At 42.8% G+C, this 23062-nt stretch overlaps 1 protein-coding gene across 14 annotated transcripts in view; it reads left to right on the plus strand.

Moving 5' to 3' along the window:
* The window catches only part of DMD (dystrophin), a 7596173-nt gene that overhangs the window by 5511838 nt on the left and 2061273 nt on the right, over positions 1-23062 (plus strand). For all 14 annotated transcript variants that reach the window (XM_085622447.1, XM_085622454.1, XM_085622449.1 and 11 more), the window contains one exon: positions 7097-7251. In XM_085622447.1, coding sequence (XP_085478573.1) covers positions 7097-7251 — 155 coding nt within the window. The remainder of the gene's footprint in view (positions 1-7096; positions 7252-23062) is intronic.

Consider the following 23062-nt stretch of genomic DNA (forward strand, 5'->3'; position numbering starts at 1 on the left):
GTGGGGATTGCCTACTGCTTGAGCGATAACTACTAAAGTTTAGCCAGAGATTCTCTCTGAATTGTTTTTTGAGCAATCAGATTATGTCAAATAAGCAGGTAGGGGCATTTCCCTCCAAAATCAACAACATAATTTCTGTTATCTTGTTCAGATAGGAGTCGATAATGTGGATGAAAATGTTTGCAAATTGACATTTCGACCTCTGTATTGTGATTGACATTCATTCCCATCAAACTTCCTTTTCATTTCTATCCCCACCACTCTCCCATTCACTTTCTAGCTCCCCATGATCTCCCCATGATATCTCTTAAATCAGAGTGTATCTTTTCTCTCTGTTCTTTCAATACCACTTGCCTATTTATTCTGTTGATGTGCATTGTGCACCCTTTATCAATCATTCTGTCACTTGGTTTCCTTTTTCCAATGCTATTACAATTCTGTCATCCCTTCTATCCCTCCCTGTGACTTTATCGCCATGTTTTCCTTCTTCTCCAATTCCTGGAATCCTCTCTATTCTTCACTGCTTCTTATTTCCATTCTTTGAATAAGTGGTTTCTGTGTAGCAGCAGAGTTTAATATGCTTTCTGTGGGAGCATTGGTATCTTTCCATCGAGAAGTCTATCTCCTCACTTCCGGTCGCCACCTTAGCGCCGCCATTTTGGTTGACGCTCTAGTGGTTGAACCGCCACAGCTGGTCCTCTATTTAGGAGGGACCATGCAAGCGCGCAGCGCGTGCGCACAGCGCGCGCGCCGTTGTCGCGCCTGAGGCGCGCCAGAGGCAAGCCCGTATGCGCCTGTCCGCGCCTCAACCGCACCCAGCGCCAGCCACGCTGCTCGAGCCGGTTTAAGTCCATTTAAATATACTAAGGAACAACTACTTGATATTAGGAACAAGGCTAGCGGGGGGGAGAAGGTTATTGAGGCGCTGCAGCCCAGCCCGGTCCTCGAGTGTGGCTTGCTCAACTGCCGCTCCCTGGCAAAACACCATCAGGAAGTCTCTAATCTGGTGGAAGATCTGCAATTGGATGTGCCATTTCTTACGGAGATATGGTGTAGTAATGACTCCTTGGTGCAACTGGGGCTCGCCTGTCCGGAGGGCTATAAGATTTCCCACAAGCCCAGAGTAACTGGAAGAGGTGGAGGGATCGGGTGATGTTCAGGGACACTTGGGACTTTGCCCCGCTAAAGGTTGACGAGGTGGCGGGTATTGAGCTATTAGGATTCTCCCTACAAGAACAGAGAGGGAGGCTCCTCACAGGGATGGTCGGCTACAGACCCCCAAGCTCTAACACTCAGTACCAGGCGCTCCTGGATGTCATTGCGGCCCAGTCATTGACCCATTCTAGACTGTTGCTTCTGGGTGATTTCAATCTATGGGAGAATGGTATTCTAGATGACCACTTAAGAGATCTCAGGGAAACCTGTGAGAGCTGTAACCTGCATCAGCTGGTCCAGCAACCTACCCATCAAGGAGGGCACATTTTGGATCTTCTGTTTGCTGACTGTAATGAAACGGAGGTGGTCAACATTCTACATCAGACTTGGACCGACCACTCGTTGATCCAGTTTCGGATTCGAATACCTGGCGGAAAAACAACTAGACTGCCTCCTGTCACATATCGTATGGGGAGAGACTGGGCAAAACTTATGAAAAGTAGGGTGGAGCCACTCTTTAGAAACCTGCCTCCATCTGATCCTCATGAGTCAGTGGATTTGAACTACCGTCTGTACCAGGAATACATTCATGAAGTACTAGATCAGCATGCGCCTCTAAAGCGCCTGAAGGCCAGAATAAAACATTCCGCACCGTGGTATACTGAAGAGCTGAGTATCACACGTAGGTCCTGTCGGCAGGCAGAGAGGAAATGGCGCAGGCATTATGCTGAGCATGATAAAGCGGCCCTCAAAAAGGTACAAGCTCAGTATAAGGAGCCGATGGCTAAGGCCAAGGCGGATTTCTTCACCAACACCATTCTGTCAGCACCAAATAGCACCAGAGCTCTCTTTAAGATCGTTAGAGACCTCTCCACTCCCACTAGTTTGGGAAACACAGTGGTTGCGTCGCAGGCACTATGTAATAAAATCGCCTCCCATTTCGAGGAGAAAATCAAAAAAATTGTAGGGGGGCTAACTATGTGTGACCCCTCCCTCCAAAACATTCATGGACACATGTCTTCGGAAGAACCAGGGGTGGTAACCTCATTGGAGCACTTTATACCACTCACAAATGAGTTGTTTAACAGCTGTGCACAGAATGTGAGGTCAGGGTCTCCGCTAGACCCCCTACCTAACAAGATCTGGAAAGAGCATGCACAGGCACTGCTTCCCCGGATGTGGCAGATATGCTGCCAATCTTTGGAGGAAGGGGTGGTGCCCGCTGCATGGAAGCTGGCAGTGGTTACTCCACTACTAAAGAAGCCATCTCTGGACCCAGGAGATCCTACTAGTTTTAGACCCATCTCCCTGCTGCCGTTTCCTATAAAACTTCTTGAAAAGGTAGTTAGTAGGTCCCTTTCTGGGTACCTGGAGGAATCCCATCTCCTGGACAAGAGCCAGTTTGGCTTCAGGCCAGGTCATGGAACGGAGACAGCTCTGGTCACTGTGCTGGACAACCTGCGGATGCGGGCTAACAGAGGCCTTTCGTCGGTACTGGTCCTTTTAGATATGTCAGCCGCATTCGACACGGTAAACCACCGAATTTTTTTTAACAGATTGGAGCGTCTGGGAGTTAAGGGACGTGCTTTGAGATGGATGCAATCCTATCTCACAGGGAGACAACAGGTGGTTTCCCTGCCCCCTTTCACCTCTAGTAGGACCATGGTGGAGCATGGGGTCCCTCAGGGATCGGTCATCAGCCCCATCCTTTTCAACATTTATCTGTAGCCACTAATCCCTATTATCAAGGCGCATGGGATCGACCTGGTCAACTATGCAGACGACGCCCAACTGGTGTTCTCATTGGAGGGAAAGGGTGCATTGACTATGGACAACTTCCAGAAATGTATGCGTCAGACTTCAGACTGGCTCAGGGCTAACTCCTTGCAATTTAATGGAGGCAAGACAGAGGTGATCTACTGTCCCCCGGCGGGAGTAAGAGACATGCCTTTTGACCTCAGACTGGCCCCAGAAGTGGAACCCATTGTCCCTGTGACTACGGTGCGGAATCTGGGGGTTATGTTTGACAATGATCTTCAAATGGCTTCCCACGCTAAAAAAACAGTGGGGGTGTGCTTTGCTCTCCTGAAAGCCCTACGACAGATTCTACCTCTTCTGCCTGTGGAGAAAAGACCTCTGGTGGTACGCAGTATCATCCTGAATAGGCTGGACTACTGCAATTCTCTGTATCTAGGAGCTCCTCTTTACATCTATCAGAGCTTGCAGAGGGTCCAGTCTATGGCAGCCAAACTGGCACTGAATAGGAAACGCGGATCTTCAACCACGTTAGCGCTACAAGAGCTCCATTGGCTTCCTATAAGGGAAAGGGTTAGGTTCAAATCCCTGTGCATTGTCTATAGAGCGGCACACGGCCTTGGCCCAATCTCCTTGCAGGAGAAACTGTCCTGGTACAAGCCTCAAAGGACTCTACGTTCATCGAATGCCTCTCTGCTAATTACTGGCAGGGTTAAGAAGGCTAGGATGGGAGGTAGGGCCTTTAGTACAGTGTCCTTGCGATGCTGGAATGACCTCCCTCTGAATATCAGACAGGCTAACTCTCTGATGGATTTCAGGCGGAGTCTGAAAACCTGGCTTTTTCCTAGGGAGGGGCACATGATCTCTTCATCCTGCATTCCTTGGTCGGCCTTTGCTTTTCTATCTCTTCTCTTTCTCTTGTTTCTGCTGGTGGACACTTTGTTGGTTTAAAAGGCTTTTTCCATCTCAGTCCTCGCGCCAAGATACCCGTAGGGTGATAGTTGCGCTTTACAAAAACAAAAATACAATACAATACAGCACAATACAACTGGTCCTACCATCTTTTGGACTATTTTGACTAGATATGTTCCAAAGTGCCCTCTCCAAGCCACTTTGTAACTCTTGTTTTCTGTTCCATGAATCCCTAGAGCTCAGGTTGACGATGTTTCTTCTCTGTTCTCATGCACTCTTTCTGTAATTAACTTCCCTTCAAACTGCACAAAATTGGGAACAACAGCACCTTTATGTGGGGACTCAAAACCGGTCTGTTCCGTTGAGTCAGCCCTTAGTCTTAGTGTGAATTCAGTTCATAGGCCACAAAACCTCTGCGCATAGGTTTGCAATTTATTAGAAACAAATTGTTTATAATATTCTTTCCTGCGTTTCTTTTCCATGCAACCGAATCTACAGATAGCTGGTTTTCTAACAAAACTGGAGATTTAGGAGGTTTCAATCAGTAATGGATCGAAAGTACTATAAGAATTCATCAGGTTGAATCTTATGTGAAAAATAAATATTTATAGGAGAATCTGTAAGTCATCCATGACAATTTTGTCCCTATCCAGTTGTACCAAAATGCAGAACATTCTATAAAATGGCAAAACTTACTGATTTTCACAGAAGTGCATGGGAGAACCTCAAATGTCAAATAATGATTGTCTGTATAATTCCATTACTATCAAATGGGTTTGCCAAATATTCTTTGATGGCGAACTGACAGATGTGCCATTACCAACTGGCACCTCCACACAGCTCTCCCTCATCCCTCTCCTACCCATTCACTATGGGGAACCAAAGAACTCTCCAAAAAATGTCAATGTCCAGACAGTGTGGACTTTCATTCACTGGATATAGTTCATTTTAATTCTCATCATAATCATAGTGGAACATTGATACAGTCCAAAACACAATGGTCATAATCCACAAATGGTTCACAATCTCATTGCATGTTGATTTATCCAGAAAGAATACAGCCAACACGTGTTTCAACAACCTTTGACTTTTTCATGGCTAAATAGGTGGTAGCAGGTTTGGTATAGACCTTTATCTTTCAAACAACCCGTCGTAATGGTATAATCCAAACAATTTCCCAAAGTTCCAAAGAAATTCTGAGTAATGAACCCTGGGAACTTCACATGTACCACAGGATCTGCATCCACTATACATTGAAGAAAGTACACAAATGAAGTCCCTCCAGAAGAAAATGAATCAAAAATCAGCGGTTCCAGTAAATTACTTCAAAACCTTGTAATCTGGACCCAATAGACAGCCTAGTTAGGCATGGAGAGTGGACCGGATGAACTCGTAAACGAACTGTGAGAACGCCACGCACTTTCAGCGTTCTGAGACATGGCACTACTGGAGCTTATCACGCCTAATTTGTTTTACTCGGATAAATATTGGCTATTTTTTTTAACTGGTGTGGAGTATTTTTGTGAGGTTTTCACTTGTGTTGTTTTATTGTGTTACTGTGTGTGGGTGCACAAATACTTTACACATAGCCTCTTTAGTTTAGCCTGACTGCTCTGCGCCAAGCTACCCGAGGGTAAGCACAGATAAACTTTGAGCGAACTACACTTACCCTGACTTAGGGTGTGGGTCCCTATTTGAACAGGGCGCAAACCACTGCCAACTAGAGACCCCGTTTCTAACACACTGCTTGATTCTTTTATACTTATAGTTTTTAATATTTGAACTCTTCTTTACAAAACCTAATTTTGTATATTCATTTGATCTTCATTTTGTCAACTTGCACTAAGGATGTTAAAAGAGCAGATTTTGTCACTTATTATAGTACCTTTTTTTTGCCCAATAGTAACCACCTTTACGGGTGCAAACATTTCAGCTCCCAACCTTCTTCATTGTGGTGTTCTCCACATAAACATTAAAATCATAGGAGCTTATTTAGAGTTTGGCGGGCTGCATTTTATTCTGTTCTATTGTACTACAGCCCACCATATTTGTAGTTGCTCTGCCTGTCTGGTAGAGGTCTCTGTGCCTTTAGAGGAACAGCCAGCACAGTGGATCCTCTAAAGACAATGTAACTTTACTGAGCTGCTTTCATGTTACATGTGGCCACATAGCAAACTTCTTGGTTCTACAAAAACATACTCACAAAGCTGGAGTTTTTTTCGGAAAACAAAAAATCTAATAGTCCTGATACACTTAGAGATTTTAGCTAGGGTGTGGGTGTAATTTATAGTTCTTTCTGTTCAGGGCCAGCTGGCTTTTCTTGACAGTTCTGAGTAGGAAAGCTTCAGAACATGTGCCCTAGATGGGGCTCACAGTTTGAGGTTCTTAGATGAGAGGCTCCGAGTCCATCAGGCCCTCAGTCTAGGGCAGACGTCTTCAAACTGGGGATCTCAGGCCAAGAGAAGCATCATGCTTTGTTTTCAGTGTTAAAAACATGAGCAGCAGTTAGCCACTTTGTAATGGGTCACCAATAACAACTTTTGTCATTTATATCCTGAATGGGAGTGCGTGTAAAAAGGGATAACTGTGCTTAATTGCATTGTTTAAATAGGTTTTGACATATTTAAACATTGCCAGTTTAGCTGAAAAATTGTGAAGAAATCGAAGGGGGACCGAGGATTTTTTTCTTTTGACAGGTGGGGTGCAGCATTAAGAAGTTTGAGGACCACTGGTCCAGGGTTTCCATCATCAGAGCCAGCCAGACCATCATTGGCAGAAATATATTGGTTTGTCCAACTCTTGAAGTCCACTAAACTCTAACTAATCACCACTATATGGTTCTCCTAAACACTGTTGTCGTACCTTGATTTGCATAAGGAGTACCTTAGACCTTTCCTGCTTCTCCTGAAGTCACATGCTTAACACTCTGGATAGTTTTGTACAGGACACATCTGTACCAACCAATGTTCACTGAGGTGGCTAAAGATTTTCCCAAGTCCCCACTATATTAATCAGTTATCTCAGCTGATAGGATTGATGAGAAGGAGAATGAGAAGGGCGGAGTGTTACCTATTGACTTATAGAAGGATGAGTCACAAGAAGGGCAGGAAGGGATTATTTCATAACGCATCTCTTGAGATGCCAGTACTAGCCTCATAGATAGTATTTGTTTTTAAATAAATTCCTGTTTGTCTGAAACATGTGAAGAACTTTTTCTCATTAATGATTGATTCTATAATATCATTTTTAATTAAACACTTGTTTTACCTCACAGCATTTTGCAAAGGAGTTACGTCAGTGGCAAATTAACGTGGATGTGGCAAATGACATGGCTCGTAAACTTCTAAGAGACTATTCAACAGATGATACGCGAAAAGTGGAGATGATTACTGACAACATGAACACAACCTGGGCTAGGATTAATAAGAGGTGTGTTTTGTTTTATATTATTCTTATTGTTGAAACATATTGGCATTTACATGCATCCTATTGGCCAATGATTTAATCACTTACATGTACTTGTTTAATGATGACCTGTATCCATGCAAATCAGTCTTTGTTCAGTGCCTCATAAACATAGGGCCAGATTCACAAAGGTAAACTGAGATAAAAGTCTAACTTTGCAACTTTCCGTATTCACAAAGGGCATTTGCGAGTAGTAAAGTTAGACTTTTGTCTCAGTTTTGGTCTCAGTTAAACATAAGACCAAAACTTAAGTTTAATTGTGACAAGATTTAACTTTACTACTTGTAAATGCGCTTTGTGAATACCAAAAGTAGCAAAGTTAGACTTTTGTCTCAGTTTACCTTTGTGAATATGGCCCATAGTGTCTACCAATACCATTACTTGTTGCATCGGCATAAGATGTGTCTGTGCATACTGCAGTGTGTATTCAACATGCAACCTCTACAGTCATTTGTAGTTCATGTGTGAAATAATCAAGAAAGTCTAGCCTGTGGAGGTGACATTTATTGCACTTTAATATGTTAATATTATAACTGTTCAACTTCAACATTACTTGAACTATCTGTTTTAAATGTTATAAATATGGAATCACTAAGCTAATCCTTGTAATGCTGACAATTTCCTAATACTTATTTCATCCATGGAAAGTGAACAAGTTCTTTATTGTCACTTTTCTGTAATGTAAAGTAAAGAGGAAGAAAGAAATCTTTATTGTATGATTACCTAAAATGATTTACAAGAACAATGTAGATTACATCATAAAACAAACATCTGATTAAAAAGGAGAAAAAATATACATAAAATTGTTAAAATACTTGTGGCCCGTATAAAATTAACAACGTCAAAAAGTGCTGCGGCACAATGATATGGGTGCAGCAAATAGTTCAAGGGTATTTTTGTGTAGCAAATGCAAGGTTAAAAGGCATAGGTGCATAAACATGCGATGTTGTATCATTCAAACATGCATATAGTTGTTATAAAAGTGAGCATGCATCGACAGATTGTAGGGATTAATCCAGGGTTTCTTTGAGGCCCTCAGTAATTTGCATCCAGACCAATTGTACATGTATCACAGAGAGACTCATGCCTAAGAGACAAATGAGTAAACCTGGTGCATCCAAATGCAGGGGAGAGTATGCATAGGGCATATGCTAGCGAGATCTAACCAACTGAAATATTGTAAAAGACATATGATACTAGTTAAAAACAGTACTCCTCCCAAGTCAAAGAAAAATAAAGTGTTAAAAAATGTTCTGCCACGTGTGACCCAGTTTTCACGGTGTCATCTCCCAAGTGTTGTGATGGTGCTGATCCATGTATAATGTCAGGGTATTAGCCATTCTGCTTTGGATCTACTACTCTATTCAGTTTTGAAACTATGGTCTGCGCATATAGACATAGCACAATGTGTGAATATAGTCTCCTAGTTATGATTTAATTGCATCTCCCAATCCTAACACGGCCATCATTATGCGGTGGACTCCTTGGGAAGTCTGCCTTTTCAAAGTTAAAATCTTGGAATAATATACTGAACAACACCAGGTCTGAGCCTATAGCAATAGCATCGCCAGTATGTTTTTTCAAGAATTTCCCTAATCAAGCCATCCTTGCTACAATAAGAGGAAGTAAAATGTTTCCTCTGAGAGGGTCATTATTCAGCAAAAACAATTGGGTGGAAACCCGTAAAAAAAAATTTAAAGGTAAGTTGTTCATGTTGATGAATCCACAAATGGAAAAGATAGATTTTCATACTTCACACACAAACAATAGGTTAACAGATAAAGTTAACAGTCAGACTTGCCCTGAGTACGATAAAAAATATCTAGTAGAGATTAACAAACACAAGGGCAGTCAGCACATCATTCTGTGCTTGGCCATTTCGTAATTTACCTCTCAAATCTGATTCATATAAATAACAACATTTATTTTGATGTTTAACATTCTTGTAAAACGTTGAATAGATTTTTGGAGGCAGTCTTTGTATTGCCACACATTCTCCTACCTTCATTGCTGGGTGGGTGTTGATTGCACAGTAGCTTTATTCAATTGTCGTTACACACTGTTAGTCCCCTAAGGATTTCCCATAACTGCTCCCTCAAGCTCATTGTCAATATCAGGATAGGGAGGAGTATGTTCTGGAACCCAGCATCTAGCGTGTTCTCTCTTGAATCACCGAATAAAATGGACTGTTGCGTCTGGCCCTTCTGACTCATTGAGCTGTCTAGATGCTTGCCTCAAAACGACAAGTGTTCACTTCCTGAGCAACTCCAGCAATTAGACTTTGGCACAGCTAGAGTGAATCAGTAAAGTTAGAGAAATTGAGGTAAAAGGAGTGTAGTGTAATACAAGTAGTATGCATACATACAACCACATCGAGCACTGTGGATTTAGAATATTCTACAGCTCTTCTTGAGCCTTGACATCTATTATGTGTGTCGTGTCAGAATGAACACACATTCGGTGTAATGAAAGGTAACAGTTCAACTCTACGGTTAACACAGTATGTAATGTGACGTAGTCTGACAACCTAGGAGCCCCTAATATCAATGTAGACTGCCCAGACAAATTATAATTGGTCCTCTGGTACAGAACCAGCTTAAGTTTAAGTTGGGTCTGGTTTTTTAACAGGACTGAATGCCTGGCCAGATGTCACTATGAGGAGCTTTAGTTAGGGGAAACCATTCAGGGTCACACTTGTTCAAAGTATTACTAGGTGACGAGACAACCCCTTGGAGCTGTTAATCACCACAGGTGAAAGGTGGACCTGAGAATTCCCGGCTTTTGGTATACTTCAAGGATACTTTTAGGTGCTAACTCTTCAGTCGGTCCATCGTGACTGATTGGTGAGTGGCTGAGATGTAATTAATGAATGACAAGTAAATGTTGATTGAGTGCATCGCAGGAAAGTCCAGGATACCCTTGTGCCATTGATTAATGCATGGAAGAAAATTGCAAATGCCCAATAAGGCACCCTCTTGAGAATCAAGGTTTGACTCCTTATGGTGCGATCCATTCAAGCGTGTCTTTACACCACAACAAGAGTAAATCTTCTCCATCCACAGAGATGTGTATGCTTCTGGAGGTGGAGGGCTGTACACTGAGGACAATTCAGATGTAAAAAGCCTCAGAGATCAGTAATGGCTACATGAAGACGGACCCTCAAAGAGTCTAAGAGAGATTACAAAATGGAATATTTACTAAAGACTATGTAGTATGGCGCCCAGCCTCTAGGTGAGAAGCAAAGTAATAGAGAGCCTTACCCTCTACAGGGTCCAAATCCACACAAAAAAAACAGAAAAGCCCTTTGAAAAAGCTCCTGTACGGTAACCTATGATTTTGCTTAAACAGGATGATGGAAAGGAGAGCATTTAGATCTGTTAGAAACCTTCCTGGTGGATATTTGCTTACCATTCAATAAATAATTTAAGGCATTGCTGTTCTCTAGTAGACGTTTTGTATAAGGGTACTAACTTTGTATGCATTATTTTTTTACCTGATATCTCCTGATGAGTATATAATTTAGTGCTTTGTTGCTACTTTTAGCATTTTTAAAAAATATTTTATTTAGTAAAAACCTGTCCTTTTAACTAAAGTTAGGGTGAACCTTAAGAATATTATTTCTTAATTGTATAGTTCTATATTTATGCTGTTGCTGATAATACCTCATACATTTTCTCTGAACATTGGCTTGTCACTCAGCTCTTGCTACCAAAAATTAGCCAAGAAACCCTAAAGCAGACCTGTTAAACTTTGTAGAATGGACAATGAGCCATTGCACAACAGGTCAGTTTCTTACACACGGACATTGCAAAATAGAATAGAAATATAGGCCACCCTACCTGTCCCATCCAGGTCATTTATGTGACTGCAGGGCAGGATACGTACCCTCAGAATACAAAATCAAATGAATGCAGTTACCACTGATAGCTCTGATACAGGCCTTCGCTCTCATTTGAATACATATATTTAAATATGAATTTGACTCTTAATTGGGATCTAGAGATTGCCAGTGGAGAACATTATCACACTTGACCCCTTTAGGTTTCTAAGCCTGAAACACATATATCTGCTGTTTGATTTTAGTTATCAATTTAATTTAGCATAAATATTTATGAGGTTAGTTATGTTGTGTGCCAGGGACAATTACTGTGACCTAATAAACTATTTACATGTATGAATAGAGAAAACACATCAGCTCATTATTTATAACAGCTGTCTGAAAAATTGCCTGCTCAGAGCTTCCAAAAGATCATGTAAAGTAGTGGAAGATGCATGGGAGTGGCTGAGAAGGGCTTGCTGCCCTGACATTTGTCACTGAACAGCTCTGCTCTTAACTATACTCAATCAGGACAGGGCCCCTTCAGAAGCCCAGTCTCTTCTGGTCTATGAGACGACCAGACAATCACAAGGGGAACAAGAATGTGCCCTGCATGTCTTTGAAGTGAACTGGCTTCAAGTAGTAGCTAAGGGTTGGAGCAAGAAGTAACATGAGTCCCACCTCTTATATTAGAATTGTCACCTTAAATGGTTTTCACTGAAAATAGCTCAAGGAGATTTCTTCTGCCACACAGGACTCTCCCAGAGCAGGAACTACATCATACTGTGGTGAAAGGGGCAGGACACGATTTAGGAAAAAACGTAGGAATCGAGCTAGTGACTGCTACAAATGAGAATCCAAATAATTATGTTTAGAAATTAGCCTACTTCATGCTCTTCTCAGCCTCCTTGAGATAAGACTTTTGGGGCCGTATTACACAAGTGTCCCAGTGGTGCAATGGGCATTTGTGCCTGCTTTCTGCACCTCCGGGGCACTTTGGCATTACAGAAGGGGTCACAAATGCATGTGCAGCCCCTTCTGTACTGCAAATAGTTCTGGCACGCATATGGCGCCAGAGCTATCATTAGACAGTGTTTCCTCATCTGTATGGGGGTGTGGGCCCATGCAAATGCTGGAATCACTTTGCCTCTGTGCCCGAATCGTATTACTGACATGGGCTAAGAGGCAAACATGCCTTTATTAGGCACACTAAAAGTGCACCACAAAAAGATGGCACACTTTCAGTGTATCTTCTAAATGAAGCCCTCTAAATGGATGAAAGGGGGTCCAATGGACCTCCAATGGACCTCCCAGACATCGACTTGCAGGCGGATGCAGCCACTCACTATACCCACCTGCAAGGGGATCTCTAATCCCTTTTAGAAGTGCAGGCGGGTTGCCGTCTGCACAGAGAAACACGGAGCTGCTATAAAACAGCGGGTCAATATTTCTCTTAAATGCAGTTGCCTGGGGGCAGCACATTCTTCCTGATAGGACGCACTTTACATGTTTGCACGCGGCGCACCTGCTTTAAGGTGCACCATGGCGCAAACCTGGAAAGCGCACCTTATCTGTAATACAGGCCCTCATAGACTATTTTTTGGGAAGACTGAAAATATCTTGAACTTGAGGAGTCTGCTAATCAATTCACAGCTACAAAGTTAACCGGGGTTCTTCTGTGAAAACCGTGGAAGACTTCTACCAGTCATATAGAGCGCCCCCCAATTGATTTCAAGAGGAGTGAAAAGTGTGGTTTATCCAGCAGATATCAGCATCAAATAGCTTTGTCCGCAGGATATTTGTCTAATGTTCCGTGCACATGCTTTATTTTATTGTGCTTCAAAAGACAAAAGTAAAGCTGTAGCATCTATTTGACCAAGACAAAACCTCATTGGACAGCGCCAATGGCTCCTTCTACTTTGTGCTTTTCAATGCCCGCAATAGTTGTTCACTACCGTTTCCTGCCAACCTCTGTCAACCTCATGCAACCCTCATTGCGTGAACCTGCAAACATTGAAATCTACACCAGGACCATCCGGTCAAAAGTTACGGTCAGATAGTGATAGTGGAGAAAGGTTCTGAATACAGTGAATAGCACCTGCATCCTACAGTGAGTGGGACAGGAATATAATGCTGCAGGATTACAGTCTGAGCAGTGGTGGAATGTATGTACTCAGTAGGACAACAAGGTAAAACGACAGAAATACATGATCAAAAATAGATGTGAAGCAGAGATGCTCTGGATTCCAATTCATGTCTGTGTCCTCTTCAGAGCAATGACCACAGTATACAAGGCAATGTTCTGGCAATCACCCCTTTGTTTTAGCCAAAACCTTCCAATGGCATCTGTTTTCAAGAAACTTAAGATCACACCGCCAATCCTTCCTACGAGTGCCAAGAACTCAATGTATCAAGTATGGAGATAAATCCTATTCTGTGGCAGCAACTGAAGCTTGGAATACTTTGACACTCTCTCACTGAGGCCACCCTTCTGTCCACCCTTTTTAAAAGGTTTTTAAAGCCTTTCTTTACAATTCTTAACCAACTTTATACAGTAAAACTTCCATTTCAGTGCCAGGAAACCAACTGGTGAATTTTGCGCTTTACCAAATATAGTAATACCAATTCTAATACACATGTCATAATCGAAACACAACAAAATACCCATTACTTACCTGATTAATGTCACCGAGTCACACTGAAACATGCGCCGGCATACCGAAAAAAGATGAGAAGCCTCAACTACAATGGAAGAAAATGGTTTATCCAACACCTCTAGCATACTATGCAACAATCACTCCCTGATCTAACCGATACCCTCAGTTGTGAATAATGCAAGTCATTTCTGGCACCCACCATTTCTTTGAAGCCCAAATTTCCTTGCTCTAAATGATAGTAAACATCATTTGACATTTGTTTTAGGAAAGTGTCCATTATTCCTAACTTTAGAATTCTTTCTAAACATTTTGTCAGTTGAATTGTTTTTATACTAACTTATTTTCTTTTTATTTACCTTGGTGTAGCCCTTTGTAGTCACTAGTCTGTAAAAAGTTTTAATTATTTGTTATATTAAACATAACACCTCCCACATTTTCTCATAGTATTGCTTTCTGGAACTTAGACCGTGCAGACGAAGTAGAGCCAAGGCAACATTTATTAAATCAGTTTTGTGCCTCTGTGATTTCTTCTCTTTAGGCAGTATGAGAGCTCCATCAAAGCTCATGTCAACAAATTGGCCTTTCTTCTTCATAGCCTGGCAGTTGATATCCCTATGAGTGTCTTTCCAGCCACAGACCCTGTTAGACCCGGGATCCCTGGTTGGCTGAGGTAGGTAACTTAGGCCAAGTAGGGACTCGCGTTCCAATGTCAGGGAAAGAAAGGTCACCTTCTTAGATAGCCCCGCTCACCCCCTCGGTAGCTTGGCACGAGCAGCCAGACTTATCTTCAATGCAAATGTGTGAAGTAGTTGCAACCACGCTCAACCACGTGTAAAAAGATATACGATAAGACCACACAATATAAAACCAACTTATGAGGTTCTGTAATATTTCTCCTGGCCGTTTGTTAGGCCAGCCAGCCCTTGTAAGTTCTGGTGACATCAGTGAACACTTCTAAACATTCTCCTGTACTCCTAAAATAATATCATACAGTTATAATGTTAGAATCAGATGCTTTTGCTATGTAACAATACTGTAATGCGTAACGTAGCAATCAGTCACTCTGCAATGAAAATAATGTAATGCGTAACGCAATAATAAGCACTTTGCAAGATCAAATAATGCAATGCGTAATACAACCACCAGATATGTTGTTCTGCAAAAATAAAGCAATGTGTATACACTTTAATCAGGTAATTCTTTATGCAGGAGAAAAACAATGCGCAATACACTAATCAGGTAGATCGTTATTCAGAAACAATGCAATGCGTCATATGACAATCAGGTAGTTCGTTATACAGAAATGATGCAATGTGTAATATGACAGTCAGGTACTCGGTTCTTCAGAAATGGAATAATGCGTAATACACTCAGGCCCCGATCATCGGGCCTTAGGCGGTCTCTCCGCCTCTCACAGTTGCCTCCAACACAGTAAGATGGAATCCCAAAGTGCAGCTTCGCACTCCGGCCCCTGTACCACTACTCCTTTGGCGATACGGGCCGAGACACGAGCCGAAGACGAGGCTCGCGCTGCCAACACGAGAGAGAGGCTGAGAGCTTCTCCCTCCAAGCCCGCGCCCCGCCCCGCCCCAGGAGTCGACACACGTTACCTGGGGGCGCAAACTCACTCTCCTCTCCTCGTCCAGCAGCTGGGCCTCCAATGCAGCTTTGGGAAATGGCAACAGCAGCTCGGGCTGGCAACTCAGCTCCTCTGGGACTGCCGGTCTGGGCCACTTCAACTGCGAAGATCTCAGGCTGCCACAAAGCACACGCACGCAGCGTCGCCGAATCTTCCTTCACTCCGGGTGCAAGATCACTGGGCACTCCACACACAAGTGTCCAGCTGCACAAAGATCACGTGCACAGCATCACTGAAACTCACTTTACTCCAGTGCCCATGAAAACAAGGCAAATCCTCACGAAGGTCTCACGGTGCACAACAAACCTGCACAACGGCGTTGAGACTCACTTGGATTCCGGTGCACATGATCACTAGACAATCTTCACAAAGGGGTTCAGGCTGCACAAAGCACACGCACACCATGTCGCTGATCCTTGCTTGGACTCCAGCTACCCCCGATCATAGACTGATCCTCCTGAAGGTCTCCGGCTGCACAAAGCACACACTCACAGTGCCACTGAGACTCTTTTGGACACCAGGCAACTACAATCACAGGCAGTTCTTTCAAGGGTCTCAGGCTGCAGCAGGCACGCTCACATAGCGCTGCTGAGACTCTCCTGGAAACATTTATGTTCCTGTGTTTCCGAACAGGGAGCGAGGTCACCTCAGGCCCTTGGGGATAGTTACTTTAGGACACAGCACACAGCAAAGTACTTCAAGCAGGGGGACACAGCACACTGCAAAGTCCCTTTAGCCTTTCCTTGTTTGAAACAGCAACCTGCAGACCATCCCCAGATCACACAGCAAGAGCAGTCCTATCCTTCAGTCTCTTCAGTTGTTTCTTCCTTGGCAAAGGTCCTCTTGACCACGAAGTAGCTCCAGTCTTGTTCACACTTGATCAAGCCATTCTCCAAAGTTCAGGGGCTTCAGCTGTCATAGTTATACCCATCAATGGCTTTGAAGTCTTTGTGCTTTGGGGGGGCACTGACCCCTGTTCAAACCAGTTCTGGGTGCCTCCCTGCCAGTGACACCTTTCTTCCTTTGATTAGTGGGGGTCTGGACTCTCAATCGCTCAGCATGGGATGGGACAATTGTTTTATAGCAGCATCCCAGGCCTCTTCACCTCTAGGGGCTTCTCCTCCCCCTACACTCCAGATGCAGATCAGCCTGTTGCTGTCTCACCTCCTCCCCTGGGTCAAGACATTCCCCAGATCCTATCGCTTATAAAATCCAGACAGTCAATCCACAACCAGGCAGAGACACACAGAAATGTCAGAGCACAAAAATGCAGCCACTTCTAAAAGAGTGGCTTCTGAGCACACAATGCAAAAACCACCTACATAAAAAGATATGTTCTTACATTGTGAGTTCAGGCATACTAAACTTCACCTTTCCATCTTAAGCCTTTGGGGAGATAGGCTGGAAAACATATTACACAGCCTTCCCATTCTGTCCTATGGGCAAGATGGTCTTTCAACAGTGAAAAAAGAAATGGTGATTATTTCACTGTCAGGACGTGACACACACCTTCGTACATGTCACACCTTTCACGTGCACTACACCCTGTCCAGGGGGTACCCCCGACCTACCATAGGGGTGTCTGAGGTCCACAGAAAGGGAAGGGTATGGTCTGACAAGTGAGTGCACTTGACAGAACATGGCAGTTTCACAAACTGCGGACAGGCCCTGCAATGGCAGGCCAGAGTTCCCTTTTTAAGGCTACTTGTGAGGGTGACACAAATAGTGCTGAAGGTCCACTAGTAGCATTTGCATTACCAGCCCTGGCACACATAGTGCACTTTACTAGGGCTTTACTAGTAAGGTAAACATACCAATCATGGGCAACCAATTACCATTACTTTGTACAGGGCACACTTACACTTTGACACTGTTTAGCAGTGGCAAAGTGTACAAAGCATCTAAGTTGGCAACACCATGTCAGAAAAAATGACTAGGGGGAAAGCAAAAAGTTTAGGGACTTTAGCCAAAAAGGGCCAAGTCCTACATACCCTAAGCAATTTCATTATCATTTGCATACATTTGCTGTGGTTAGGCACTATCAGTATTTCTGTCTTAGCCCTAGTTGATTCATTAACAACTTGTAATCACTCAAGAAGTATGAATTAGAATTGAAACACACAAGCAAATGTCAGATCCGTAAGTTTATGAAAAAGTTACATATAGCTTTCCATTTTGTTAAATGTGGGCACTTCCCTTAGGGAGAGATGAATTTAGAATTTTCATGTATTAGAGGCTGTGTGATTCTCGCATGAGGTGTTCAAGCTGTCTCAAGAGTATGTTATTTTTAAGTATCCCATGTTTGCCTTTTTACTGATGTTTTACACATAAACATTTAAGCAAAATAATGTTTACCCATCACTAATTATTTTTACAAATTGTAGCAAGAATAGGGTAAACAAGATCTTTCATTTGGTTTTCTATGCTGTCGCTCATAATTGCTAAAGTGATAGCTGATCAGTATAGGAATTTCAGAAGATCTTAATGAATCTTAAATGGCACCACACTTGTTTATACAGCAAAGTTACAGTTTTCAGATGAGTATTGTTGTTTTGAATATAGTTACTTATGACACGGTAGGGCACATGAGCCTTAATACAGTGAACCCTAACTGTGTCATTGTGTTTCGTTGTCCACTGTCCTATGTTAAATGGTTATCCTCTCAGCACTTCACAATCAGTGTGTGACACATCCATAATAATAGCCACCTGGGGGCTGAGACTAGGAATGGTCGAGGAAGTGTGAATGTGAACACTAGGATAGACTGTTGTGTACCTTCCGTATTATAACTACTGAGGGCTCGATTACGATGTTGGGAGGTCCCAACACCGCTATTACGATGCAACCGCACATCATACGATCGCATACTCCCATTTCTCCATGGGGTCTTGTGTTAAGGCCATAAATCGGCCATAACACAAGCTCCCATAGAGAAATGGTAGATTGTGTTAATCCCTGCACCCCATGGCAGGCACCTCAAGGTGCCTGGCACAAGCTGCAGGAATCAGCAAGAGGCCAGGTGCCCCCTTGGCTCCCAATCTGAGCCCGCAAACAGAAGAGGGCCCAACACATTTTCTGACAGGCTTTCCATGCCAGGCTTTCCGAAAGGCTTTCCATGTCGGAAAGCCTGCCATGGAAAGCCTGTTGGAAAACATGGATCGCAATGCGGAAGGTGTAAAACGCTCTCCATATGGATTACGGGTCGGCTTCCAACTGGCCGACGGGCTCCTTGACCCCGTCGGAATCCAGCCGGAATGAATGGCCGGTTTCAATTCCGACCGCCTGTATTGTAATTAGCCAGTAGGAGGCTTTCCGACTGAGATTTTAATAGGCCCCTAGATCTTTTAGCACCTAAATTTAGTTATTTTAGAAGGAGTGTTGGAACTTAGCAGCAGTCTGTTATTCAAAGACATGCATTTCATTCAAACCATAGCTTAATATTTAGGTTCTAGTTTTAATGGAATGTTGCACCTGAATCACACTATCAGACACATGTGTATGTTTCTAGCAGCTCTAGCCAAGTAAACATATGAAAATGGAAGTGGGATATTTGCTAACATGTTGTCAGGACTGTGCTTGCATTGTGCAGCGCAAAGCAGTGTGTCAATTTACGTACCCTTAAAAAGGCCCAGCAACACTGCACCTGCACAGTCCTTAGTAAATCTAGGCCTTGGAATACCATGGCATATGAAGAGTGATGCACAATCTCATCGGCTTAAATTCAGTCCTCATGTGGAGAATGGACCCTGGTAGTGCTCATTCTAATTCATCCCTGCTGCTTAGTTGTGTATCTTCCAGGCTACCTTTGTTCCTTCTTTCCCTATGGATTGGTATTCAGTAAGTATGTGAGGAGGATGGAAATTATGTAGACAGTTCAAATGGGAAAACCCTTTGTCACAAGGGTTACGAAGCCTGTATTCTTACTTCAGTCATTCATTTATGATGAGAGGAACTGAGGAAAGCCACTTACTAAACTTGATCCAGCCAATTTGAATGGTGAAGCAATGCTGACAACCGTGGCACGTGGAGGGAGTTCCGTGGGGCAGAGAGGCGGGGCGGGGGGGGCAGGGTGGGGGGTACTGAAAACCGGAATATGGATAATTGCCAATTATTGGAGGTAAGTAAACAATTAAATAAATAAAACTAATTTCGTAGCGCGCGCTGCATCGCAAAATGCAATGCAGCGCACGCTACAAAATTCGTTTTATTTATGTAATTGTTTACTTACCTCCAATTATCCATATTCCAGTTTTTAGTACCCCCCACCCTGTCCCTCCCCGCCTCTCTGCCCCTCGGAACTCCCTCCACGGGCCGCGGCTGAATGCTGACAAAGTCAAGCCACCCAAATAAATGTTGTTAAAGCTACCAATGTTCTAATTAAAGTAGACCAAAACTTCACATATCAAAAAAGGCAAAGACCAAATATCGACAGAATGAACATATTCACAACAATGTCCTTGGACCAATTCTACATCCAAACACATCCTATCTTTCTGAAAGCATCATGCCCTGAAGCGAGTGAAGAGATGGCCCAAATGATACTTACCATCTAACTTGAAGACACCTCTTCCTAGTGACCAAGTACAAGGTTTTCCAAGATTTTCTAATCCTCACTTCTTTGTCCCAACGAGTTCCTTGGGATGACAAACTCCATCAGTAACAATCTCCATTGGTAACCAATGCCGACATTTTATCACAAACCACAATGGTTTCCAAACATATTTAACTTTGTAGCTCTTCCTCATTGAGATGACGGTTCACCCCATAAAGCTGGGTACCACTTTCACTGGTGATTGATTTTTACGAGTTGCTGCTGTATATTAGGCTACTGATCAGAATCCATAATGTCATTATCACATCCCATTACCACTGTATTTAAAGGTTTACCAGATAAGATGGAAAATAACCTGAGGTAATGAAACTGCCACTTCTATATTCCATTTCATTTCTGTGCACTGTGACCCCAGCCCTAAGCTGGTGTTTGCTATTGTTTACAATTATCAGGAAATGATGTCTCATGCTTTAAATAGCCTGCAACCCAACTACGGGCCTCTTAACTTCATTACCAGCAAATCCAACATGAGGGCTTAAGATGGAAGGCAATATTTTAACAACTTCTATCCATTAGTTCTACATTGAGAATGAATCCGCAAGTTGGATCACTATTTTACTTAGACCTATCTGAACAATCTTGTAAATATATTTGTTCATTTTCCCATCTTATTCATTGATTCCGTATCTTTGCATTGAGATTTGCAGGAGCTCGTATTAATCGTGATTTCCCTAGATTTTGACTAAAACAGTTAAAAACATTTGTCTTCTCTTTCATTTTGTCATATTGCTTCAATTTGTTAGCTATTAATAGACAATAAATGTTTATTTTCATTAACTTATTTTTCACAAACATTAGCTATTCTTTTAGCTGGATAATTGTCTGATTAGGTATATCTTTGTGTCTCCTATCAAATACTGAAAGCAAGTCTGATCTCATTCCATGCTACATAGTGGCTGGACAAAAAAATCTTGATGTACACTCGGGCTTGCCTCTGGATGGTCCCTCTGGAAAGACTGTTACAGGAGCTTAGAAATAGCAAGCAGATGTCTCCCGCCTCTCTCCTGCATCACCTAAGCCTGCCTGGTGGATTTCCTTTATTTAATAGGTAGAGCTGGAATGTGTGCAAAGTTCTGAAACATCCAAGTAGCTTTAAAATTAAAGGTGCGAAGTTTAAACGCGATAGCACCAGCTATTTTGACAAAAAATCCAATGTAAATGTCAGACCATGTAGGCCTTACAACACTCCCTCATATTGCCACCAGAGAGCACTAGATGGCAAACAAATGGCCTCAAAATGGCCTTGTTGCTGCTTTACTCATTTTGCCTCGGGTTCTGAAAATTATTGCATCCGAACTTTCAAGATGATAGCTCAGCATTTCTAGCTTGATTATATTTCGCTGTTTCTGAGCGGATATAATCAGTTTACTGATAAGCCACTAGAATAAAGCTGCTTACCTTCAGCATGGTTTCTCTGTGCTGTGTAGACCGAATGAGCCAAATATAAAATCTGCCACTAAAAACCCCCACTGAAGAAAAGTTTCCAACATACAAACCGCTCAGTGCACCAAAAATCAAAATTGCTGATTAATAATATTGGTAGAAAACATTAATGACGGTCAATAGAAATAGAGGCATTAACAAAACTAACCACTGCTAAGGAAAGATTCACATTTGGCTAGGCACGGGGTCTCGGGAATATAGGGTTGGTCTAACCATCATCATGTCGACTTTACCACACCTCTCTCAGCCCACTGTTACATTATTTAATACTTTATTCTCTACCCTGTTAGTTCTCACCAGCAGGTTTAAAGCCTGCTTTCACATTCACGGATTTGTTTCTTCCCTTTGGACTCTTGACAGTGGGAACGAAACGCCCAATTCACCTGAACATACATTTTGGACTGGAATTCGGGCGGCTGCCTTTGGCTTCACACATTTACACTAGCATTTAATTACGTCTTTTATTTTTTTTTGTTTCCTTTCTCTCCTCCAAGCACTAACCAATGATGAAGTCGTGTTTTTATGGGGCGTTACTTTCTGTCGAGCCTCAGATATACTGAAAGTCGTATATCGGTCTCTTGCGGGATATATTAACAATTTATATCTTCAAGTAATCATGGCACATGGATTCCAAATTTTTTCATAGCTTATTTCATCCATGGAAAGTGAAGAGGTCCTTTATTCTCAGTTGTCTGTCATGTGTGACCCGGTTGCCATGTTCTCCTCTTTCAAGTGTCCTGATGGTGCTGATCCATGTATAATGTTAGGGTATCGGCCATTCTGCTTCGGATCTACTACTCCATTCAGTTTTGAAACTCTGGTCTGCACATAAAGGCATAGTACAGTGTGTTAATATGGTCTCCTTGATTGCATCTGATTTGATTGCATCTCCCAATCCTAATACTGACACTATTATGCGGTGGACTCATTGAGAACTCTGCCTTTTCAAACCTCTGCATATAAGGAAGGAGCAGATTTAGGCATAAGGGCATGTCAGCATGAAAACCCTATTACCTCCTCGTTAGTCTTCCTCGCCACATGACTGACACAGTGAGCTTCAGCTCCACACCACAACCCTCCAAAGCAAAAAAGTCAGCTTCCCATGCCTCCCATCCCTTCCCAATATGGCCGACCCATTACACCCATGACCTCTATAAGAGGCGGGCCGGCCCAGCCCATCGGCCTGAAACTACCAAGTATAAACATGAAGCCGAAAGCCAGACAGGGAGGGAGGGATGGGAACTCATGTGGCGAGGAAGACTATACTCGGAGTAATGAAGATTACCGGTAAGTAATCGAGGCATACCCGAACATCCCAATTCCATGGCTGTCAAGTGGCGCAGAAATGTGTTCTGTTTGCAGGAAGATGTTTATAATTATCATCAAACGTGGTCCCAGCACATCTCCTTTTTTACAAATCATATGGCATTATGCAAATATTGCTGCGCTTATGCTTGTAATGCTATTCCAAGAGCATTGCAAAGCAGAGATATTATACGACGAGATGCTGTAGATGACAGCAGAGCAATTGACTGACCTCTCTTGGAAAGTGTAGCACGAGAACATTGTAAATATTAGTTCTCCTTAGGAAAGCGATGGTACTTCTC

Source organism: Triturus cristatus, chromosome 8, assembly GCF_964204655.1.
Source record: "Triturus cristatus chromosome 8, aTriCri1.1, whole genome shotgun sequence".
Lineage (NCBI taxonomy): Eukaryota > Metazoa > Chordata > Amphibia > Caudata > Salamandridae > Triturus > Triturus cristatus.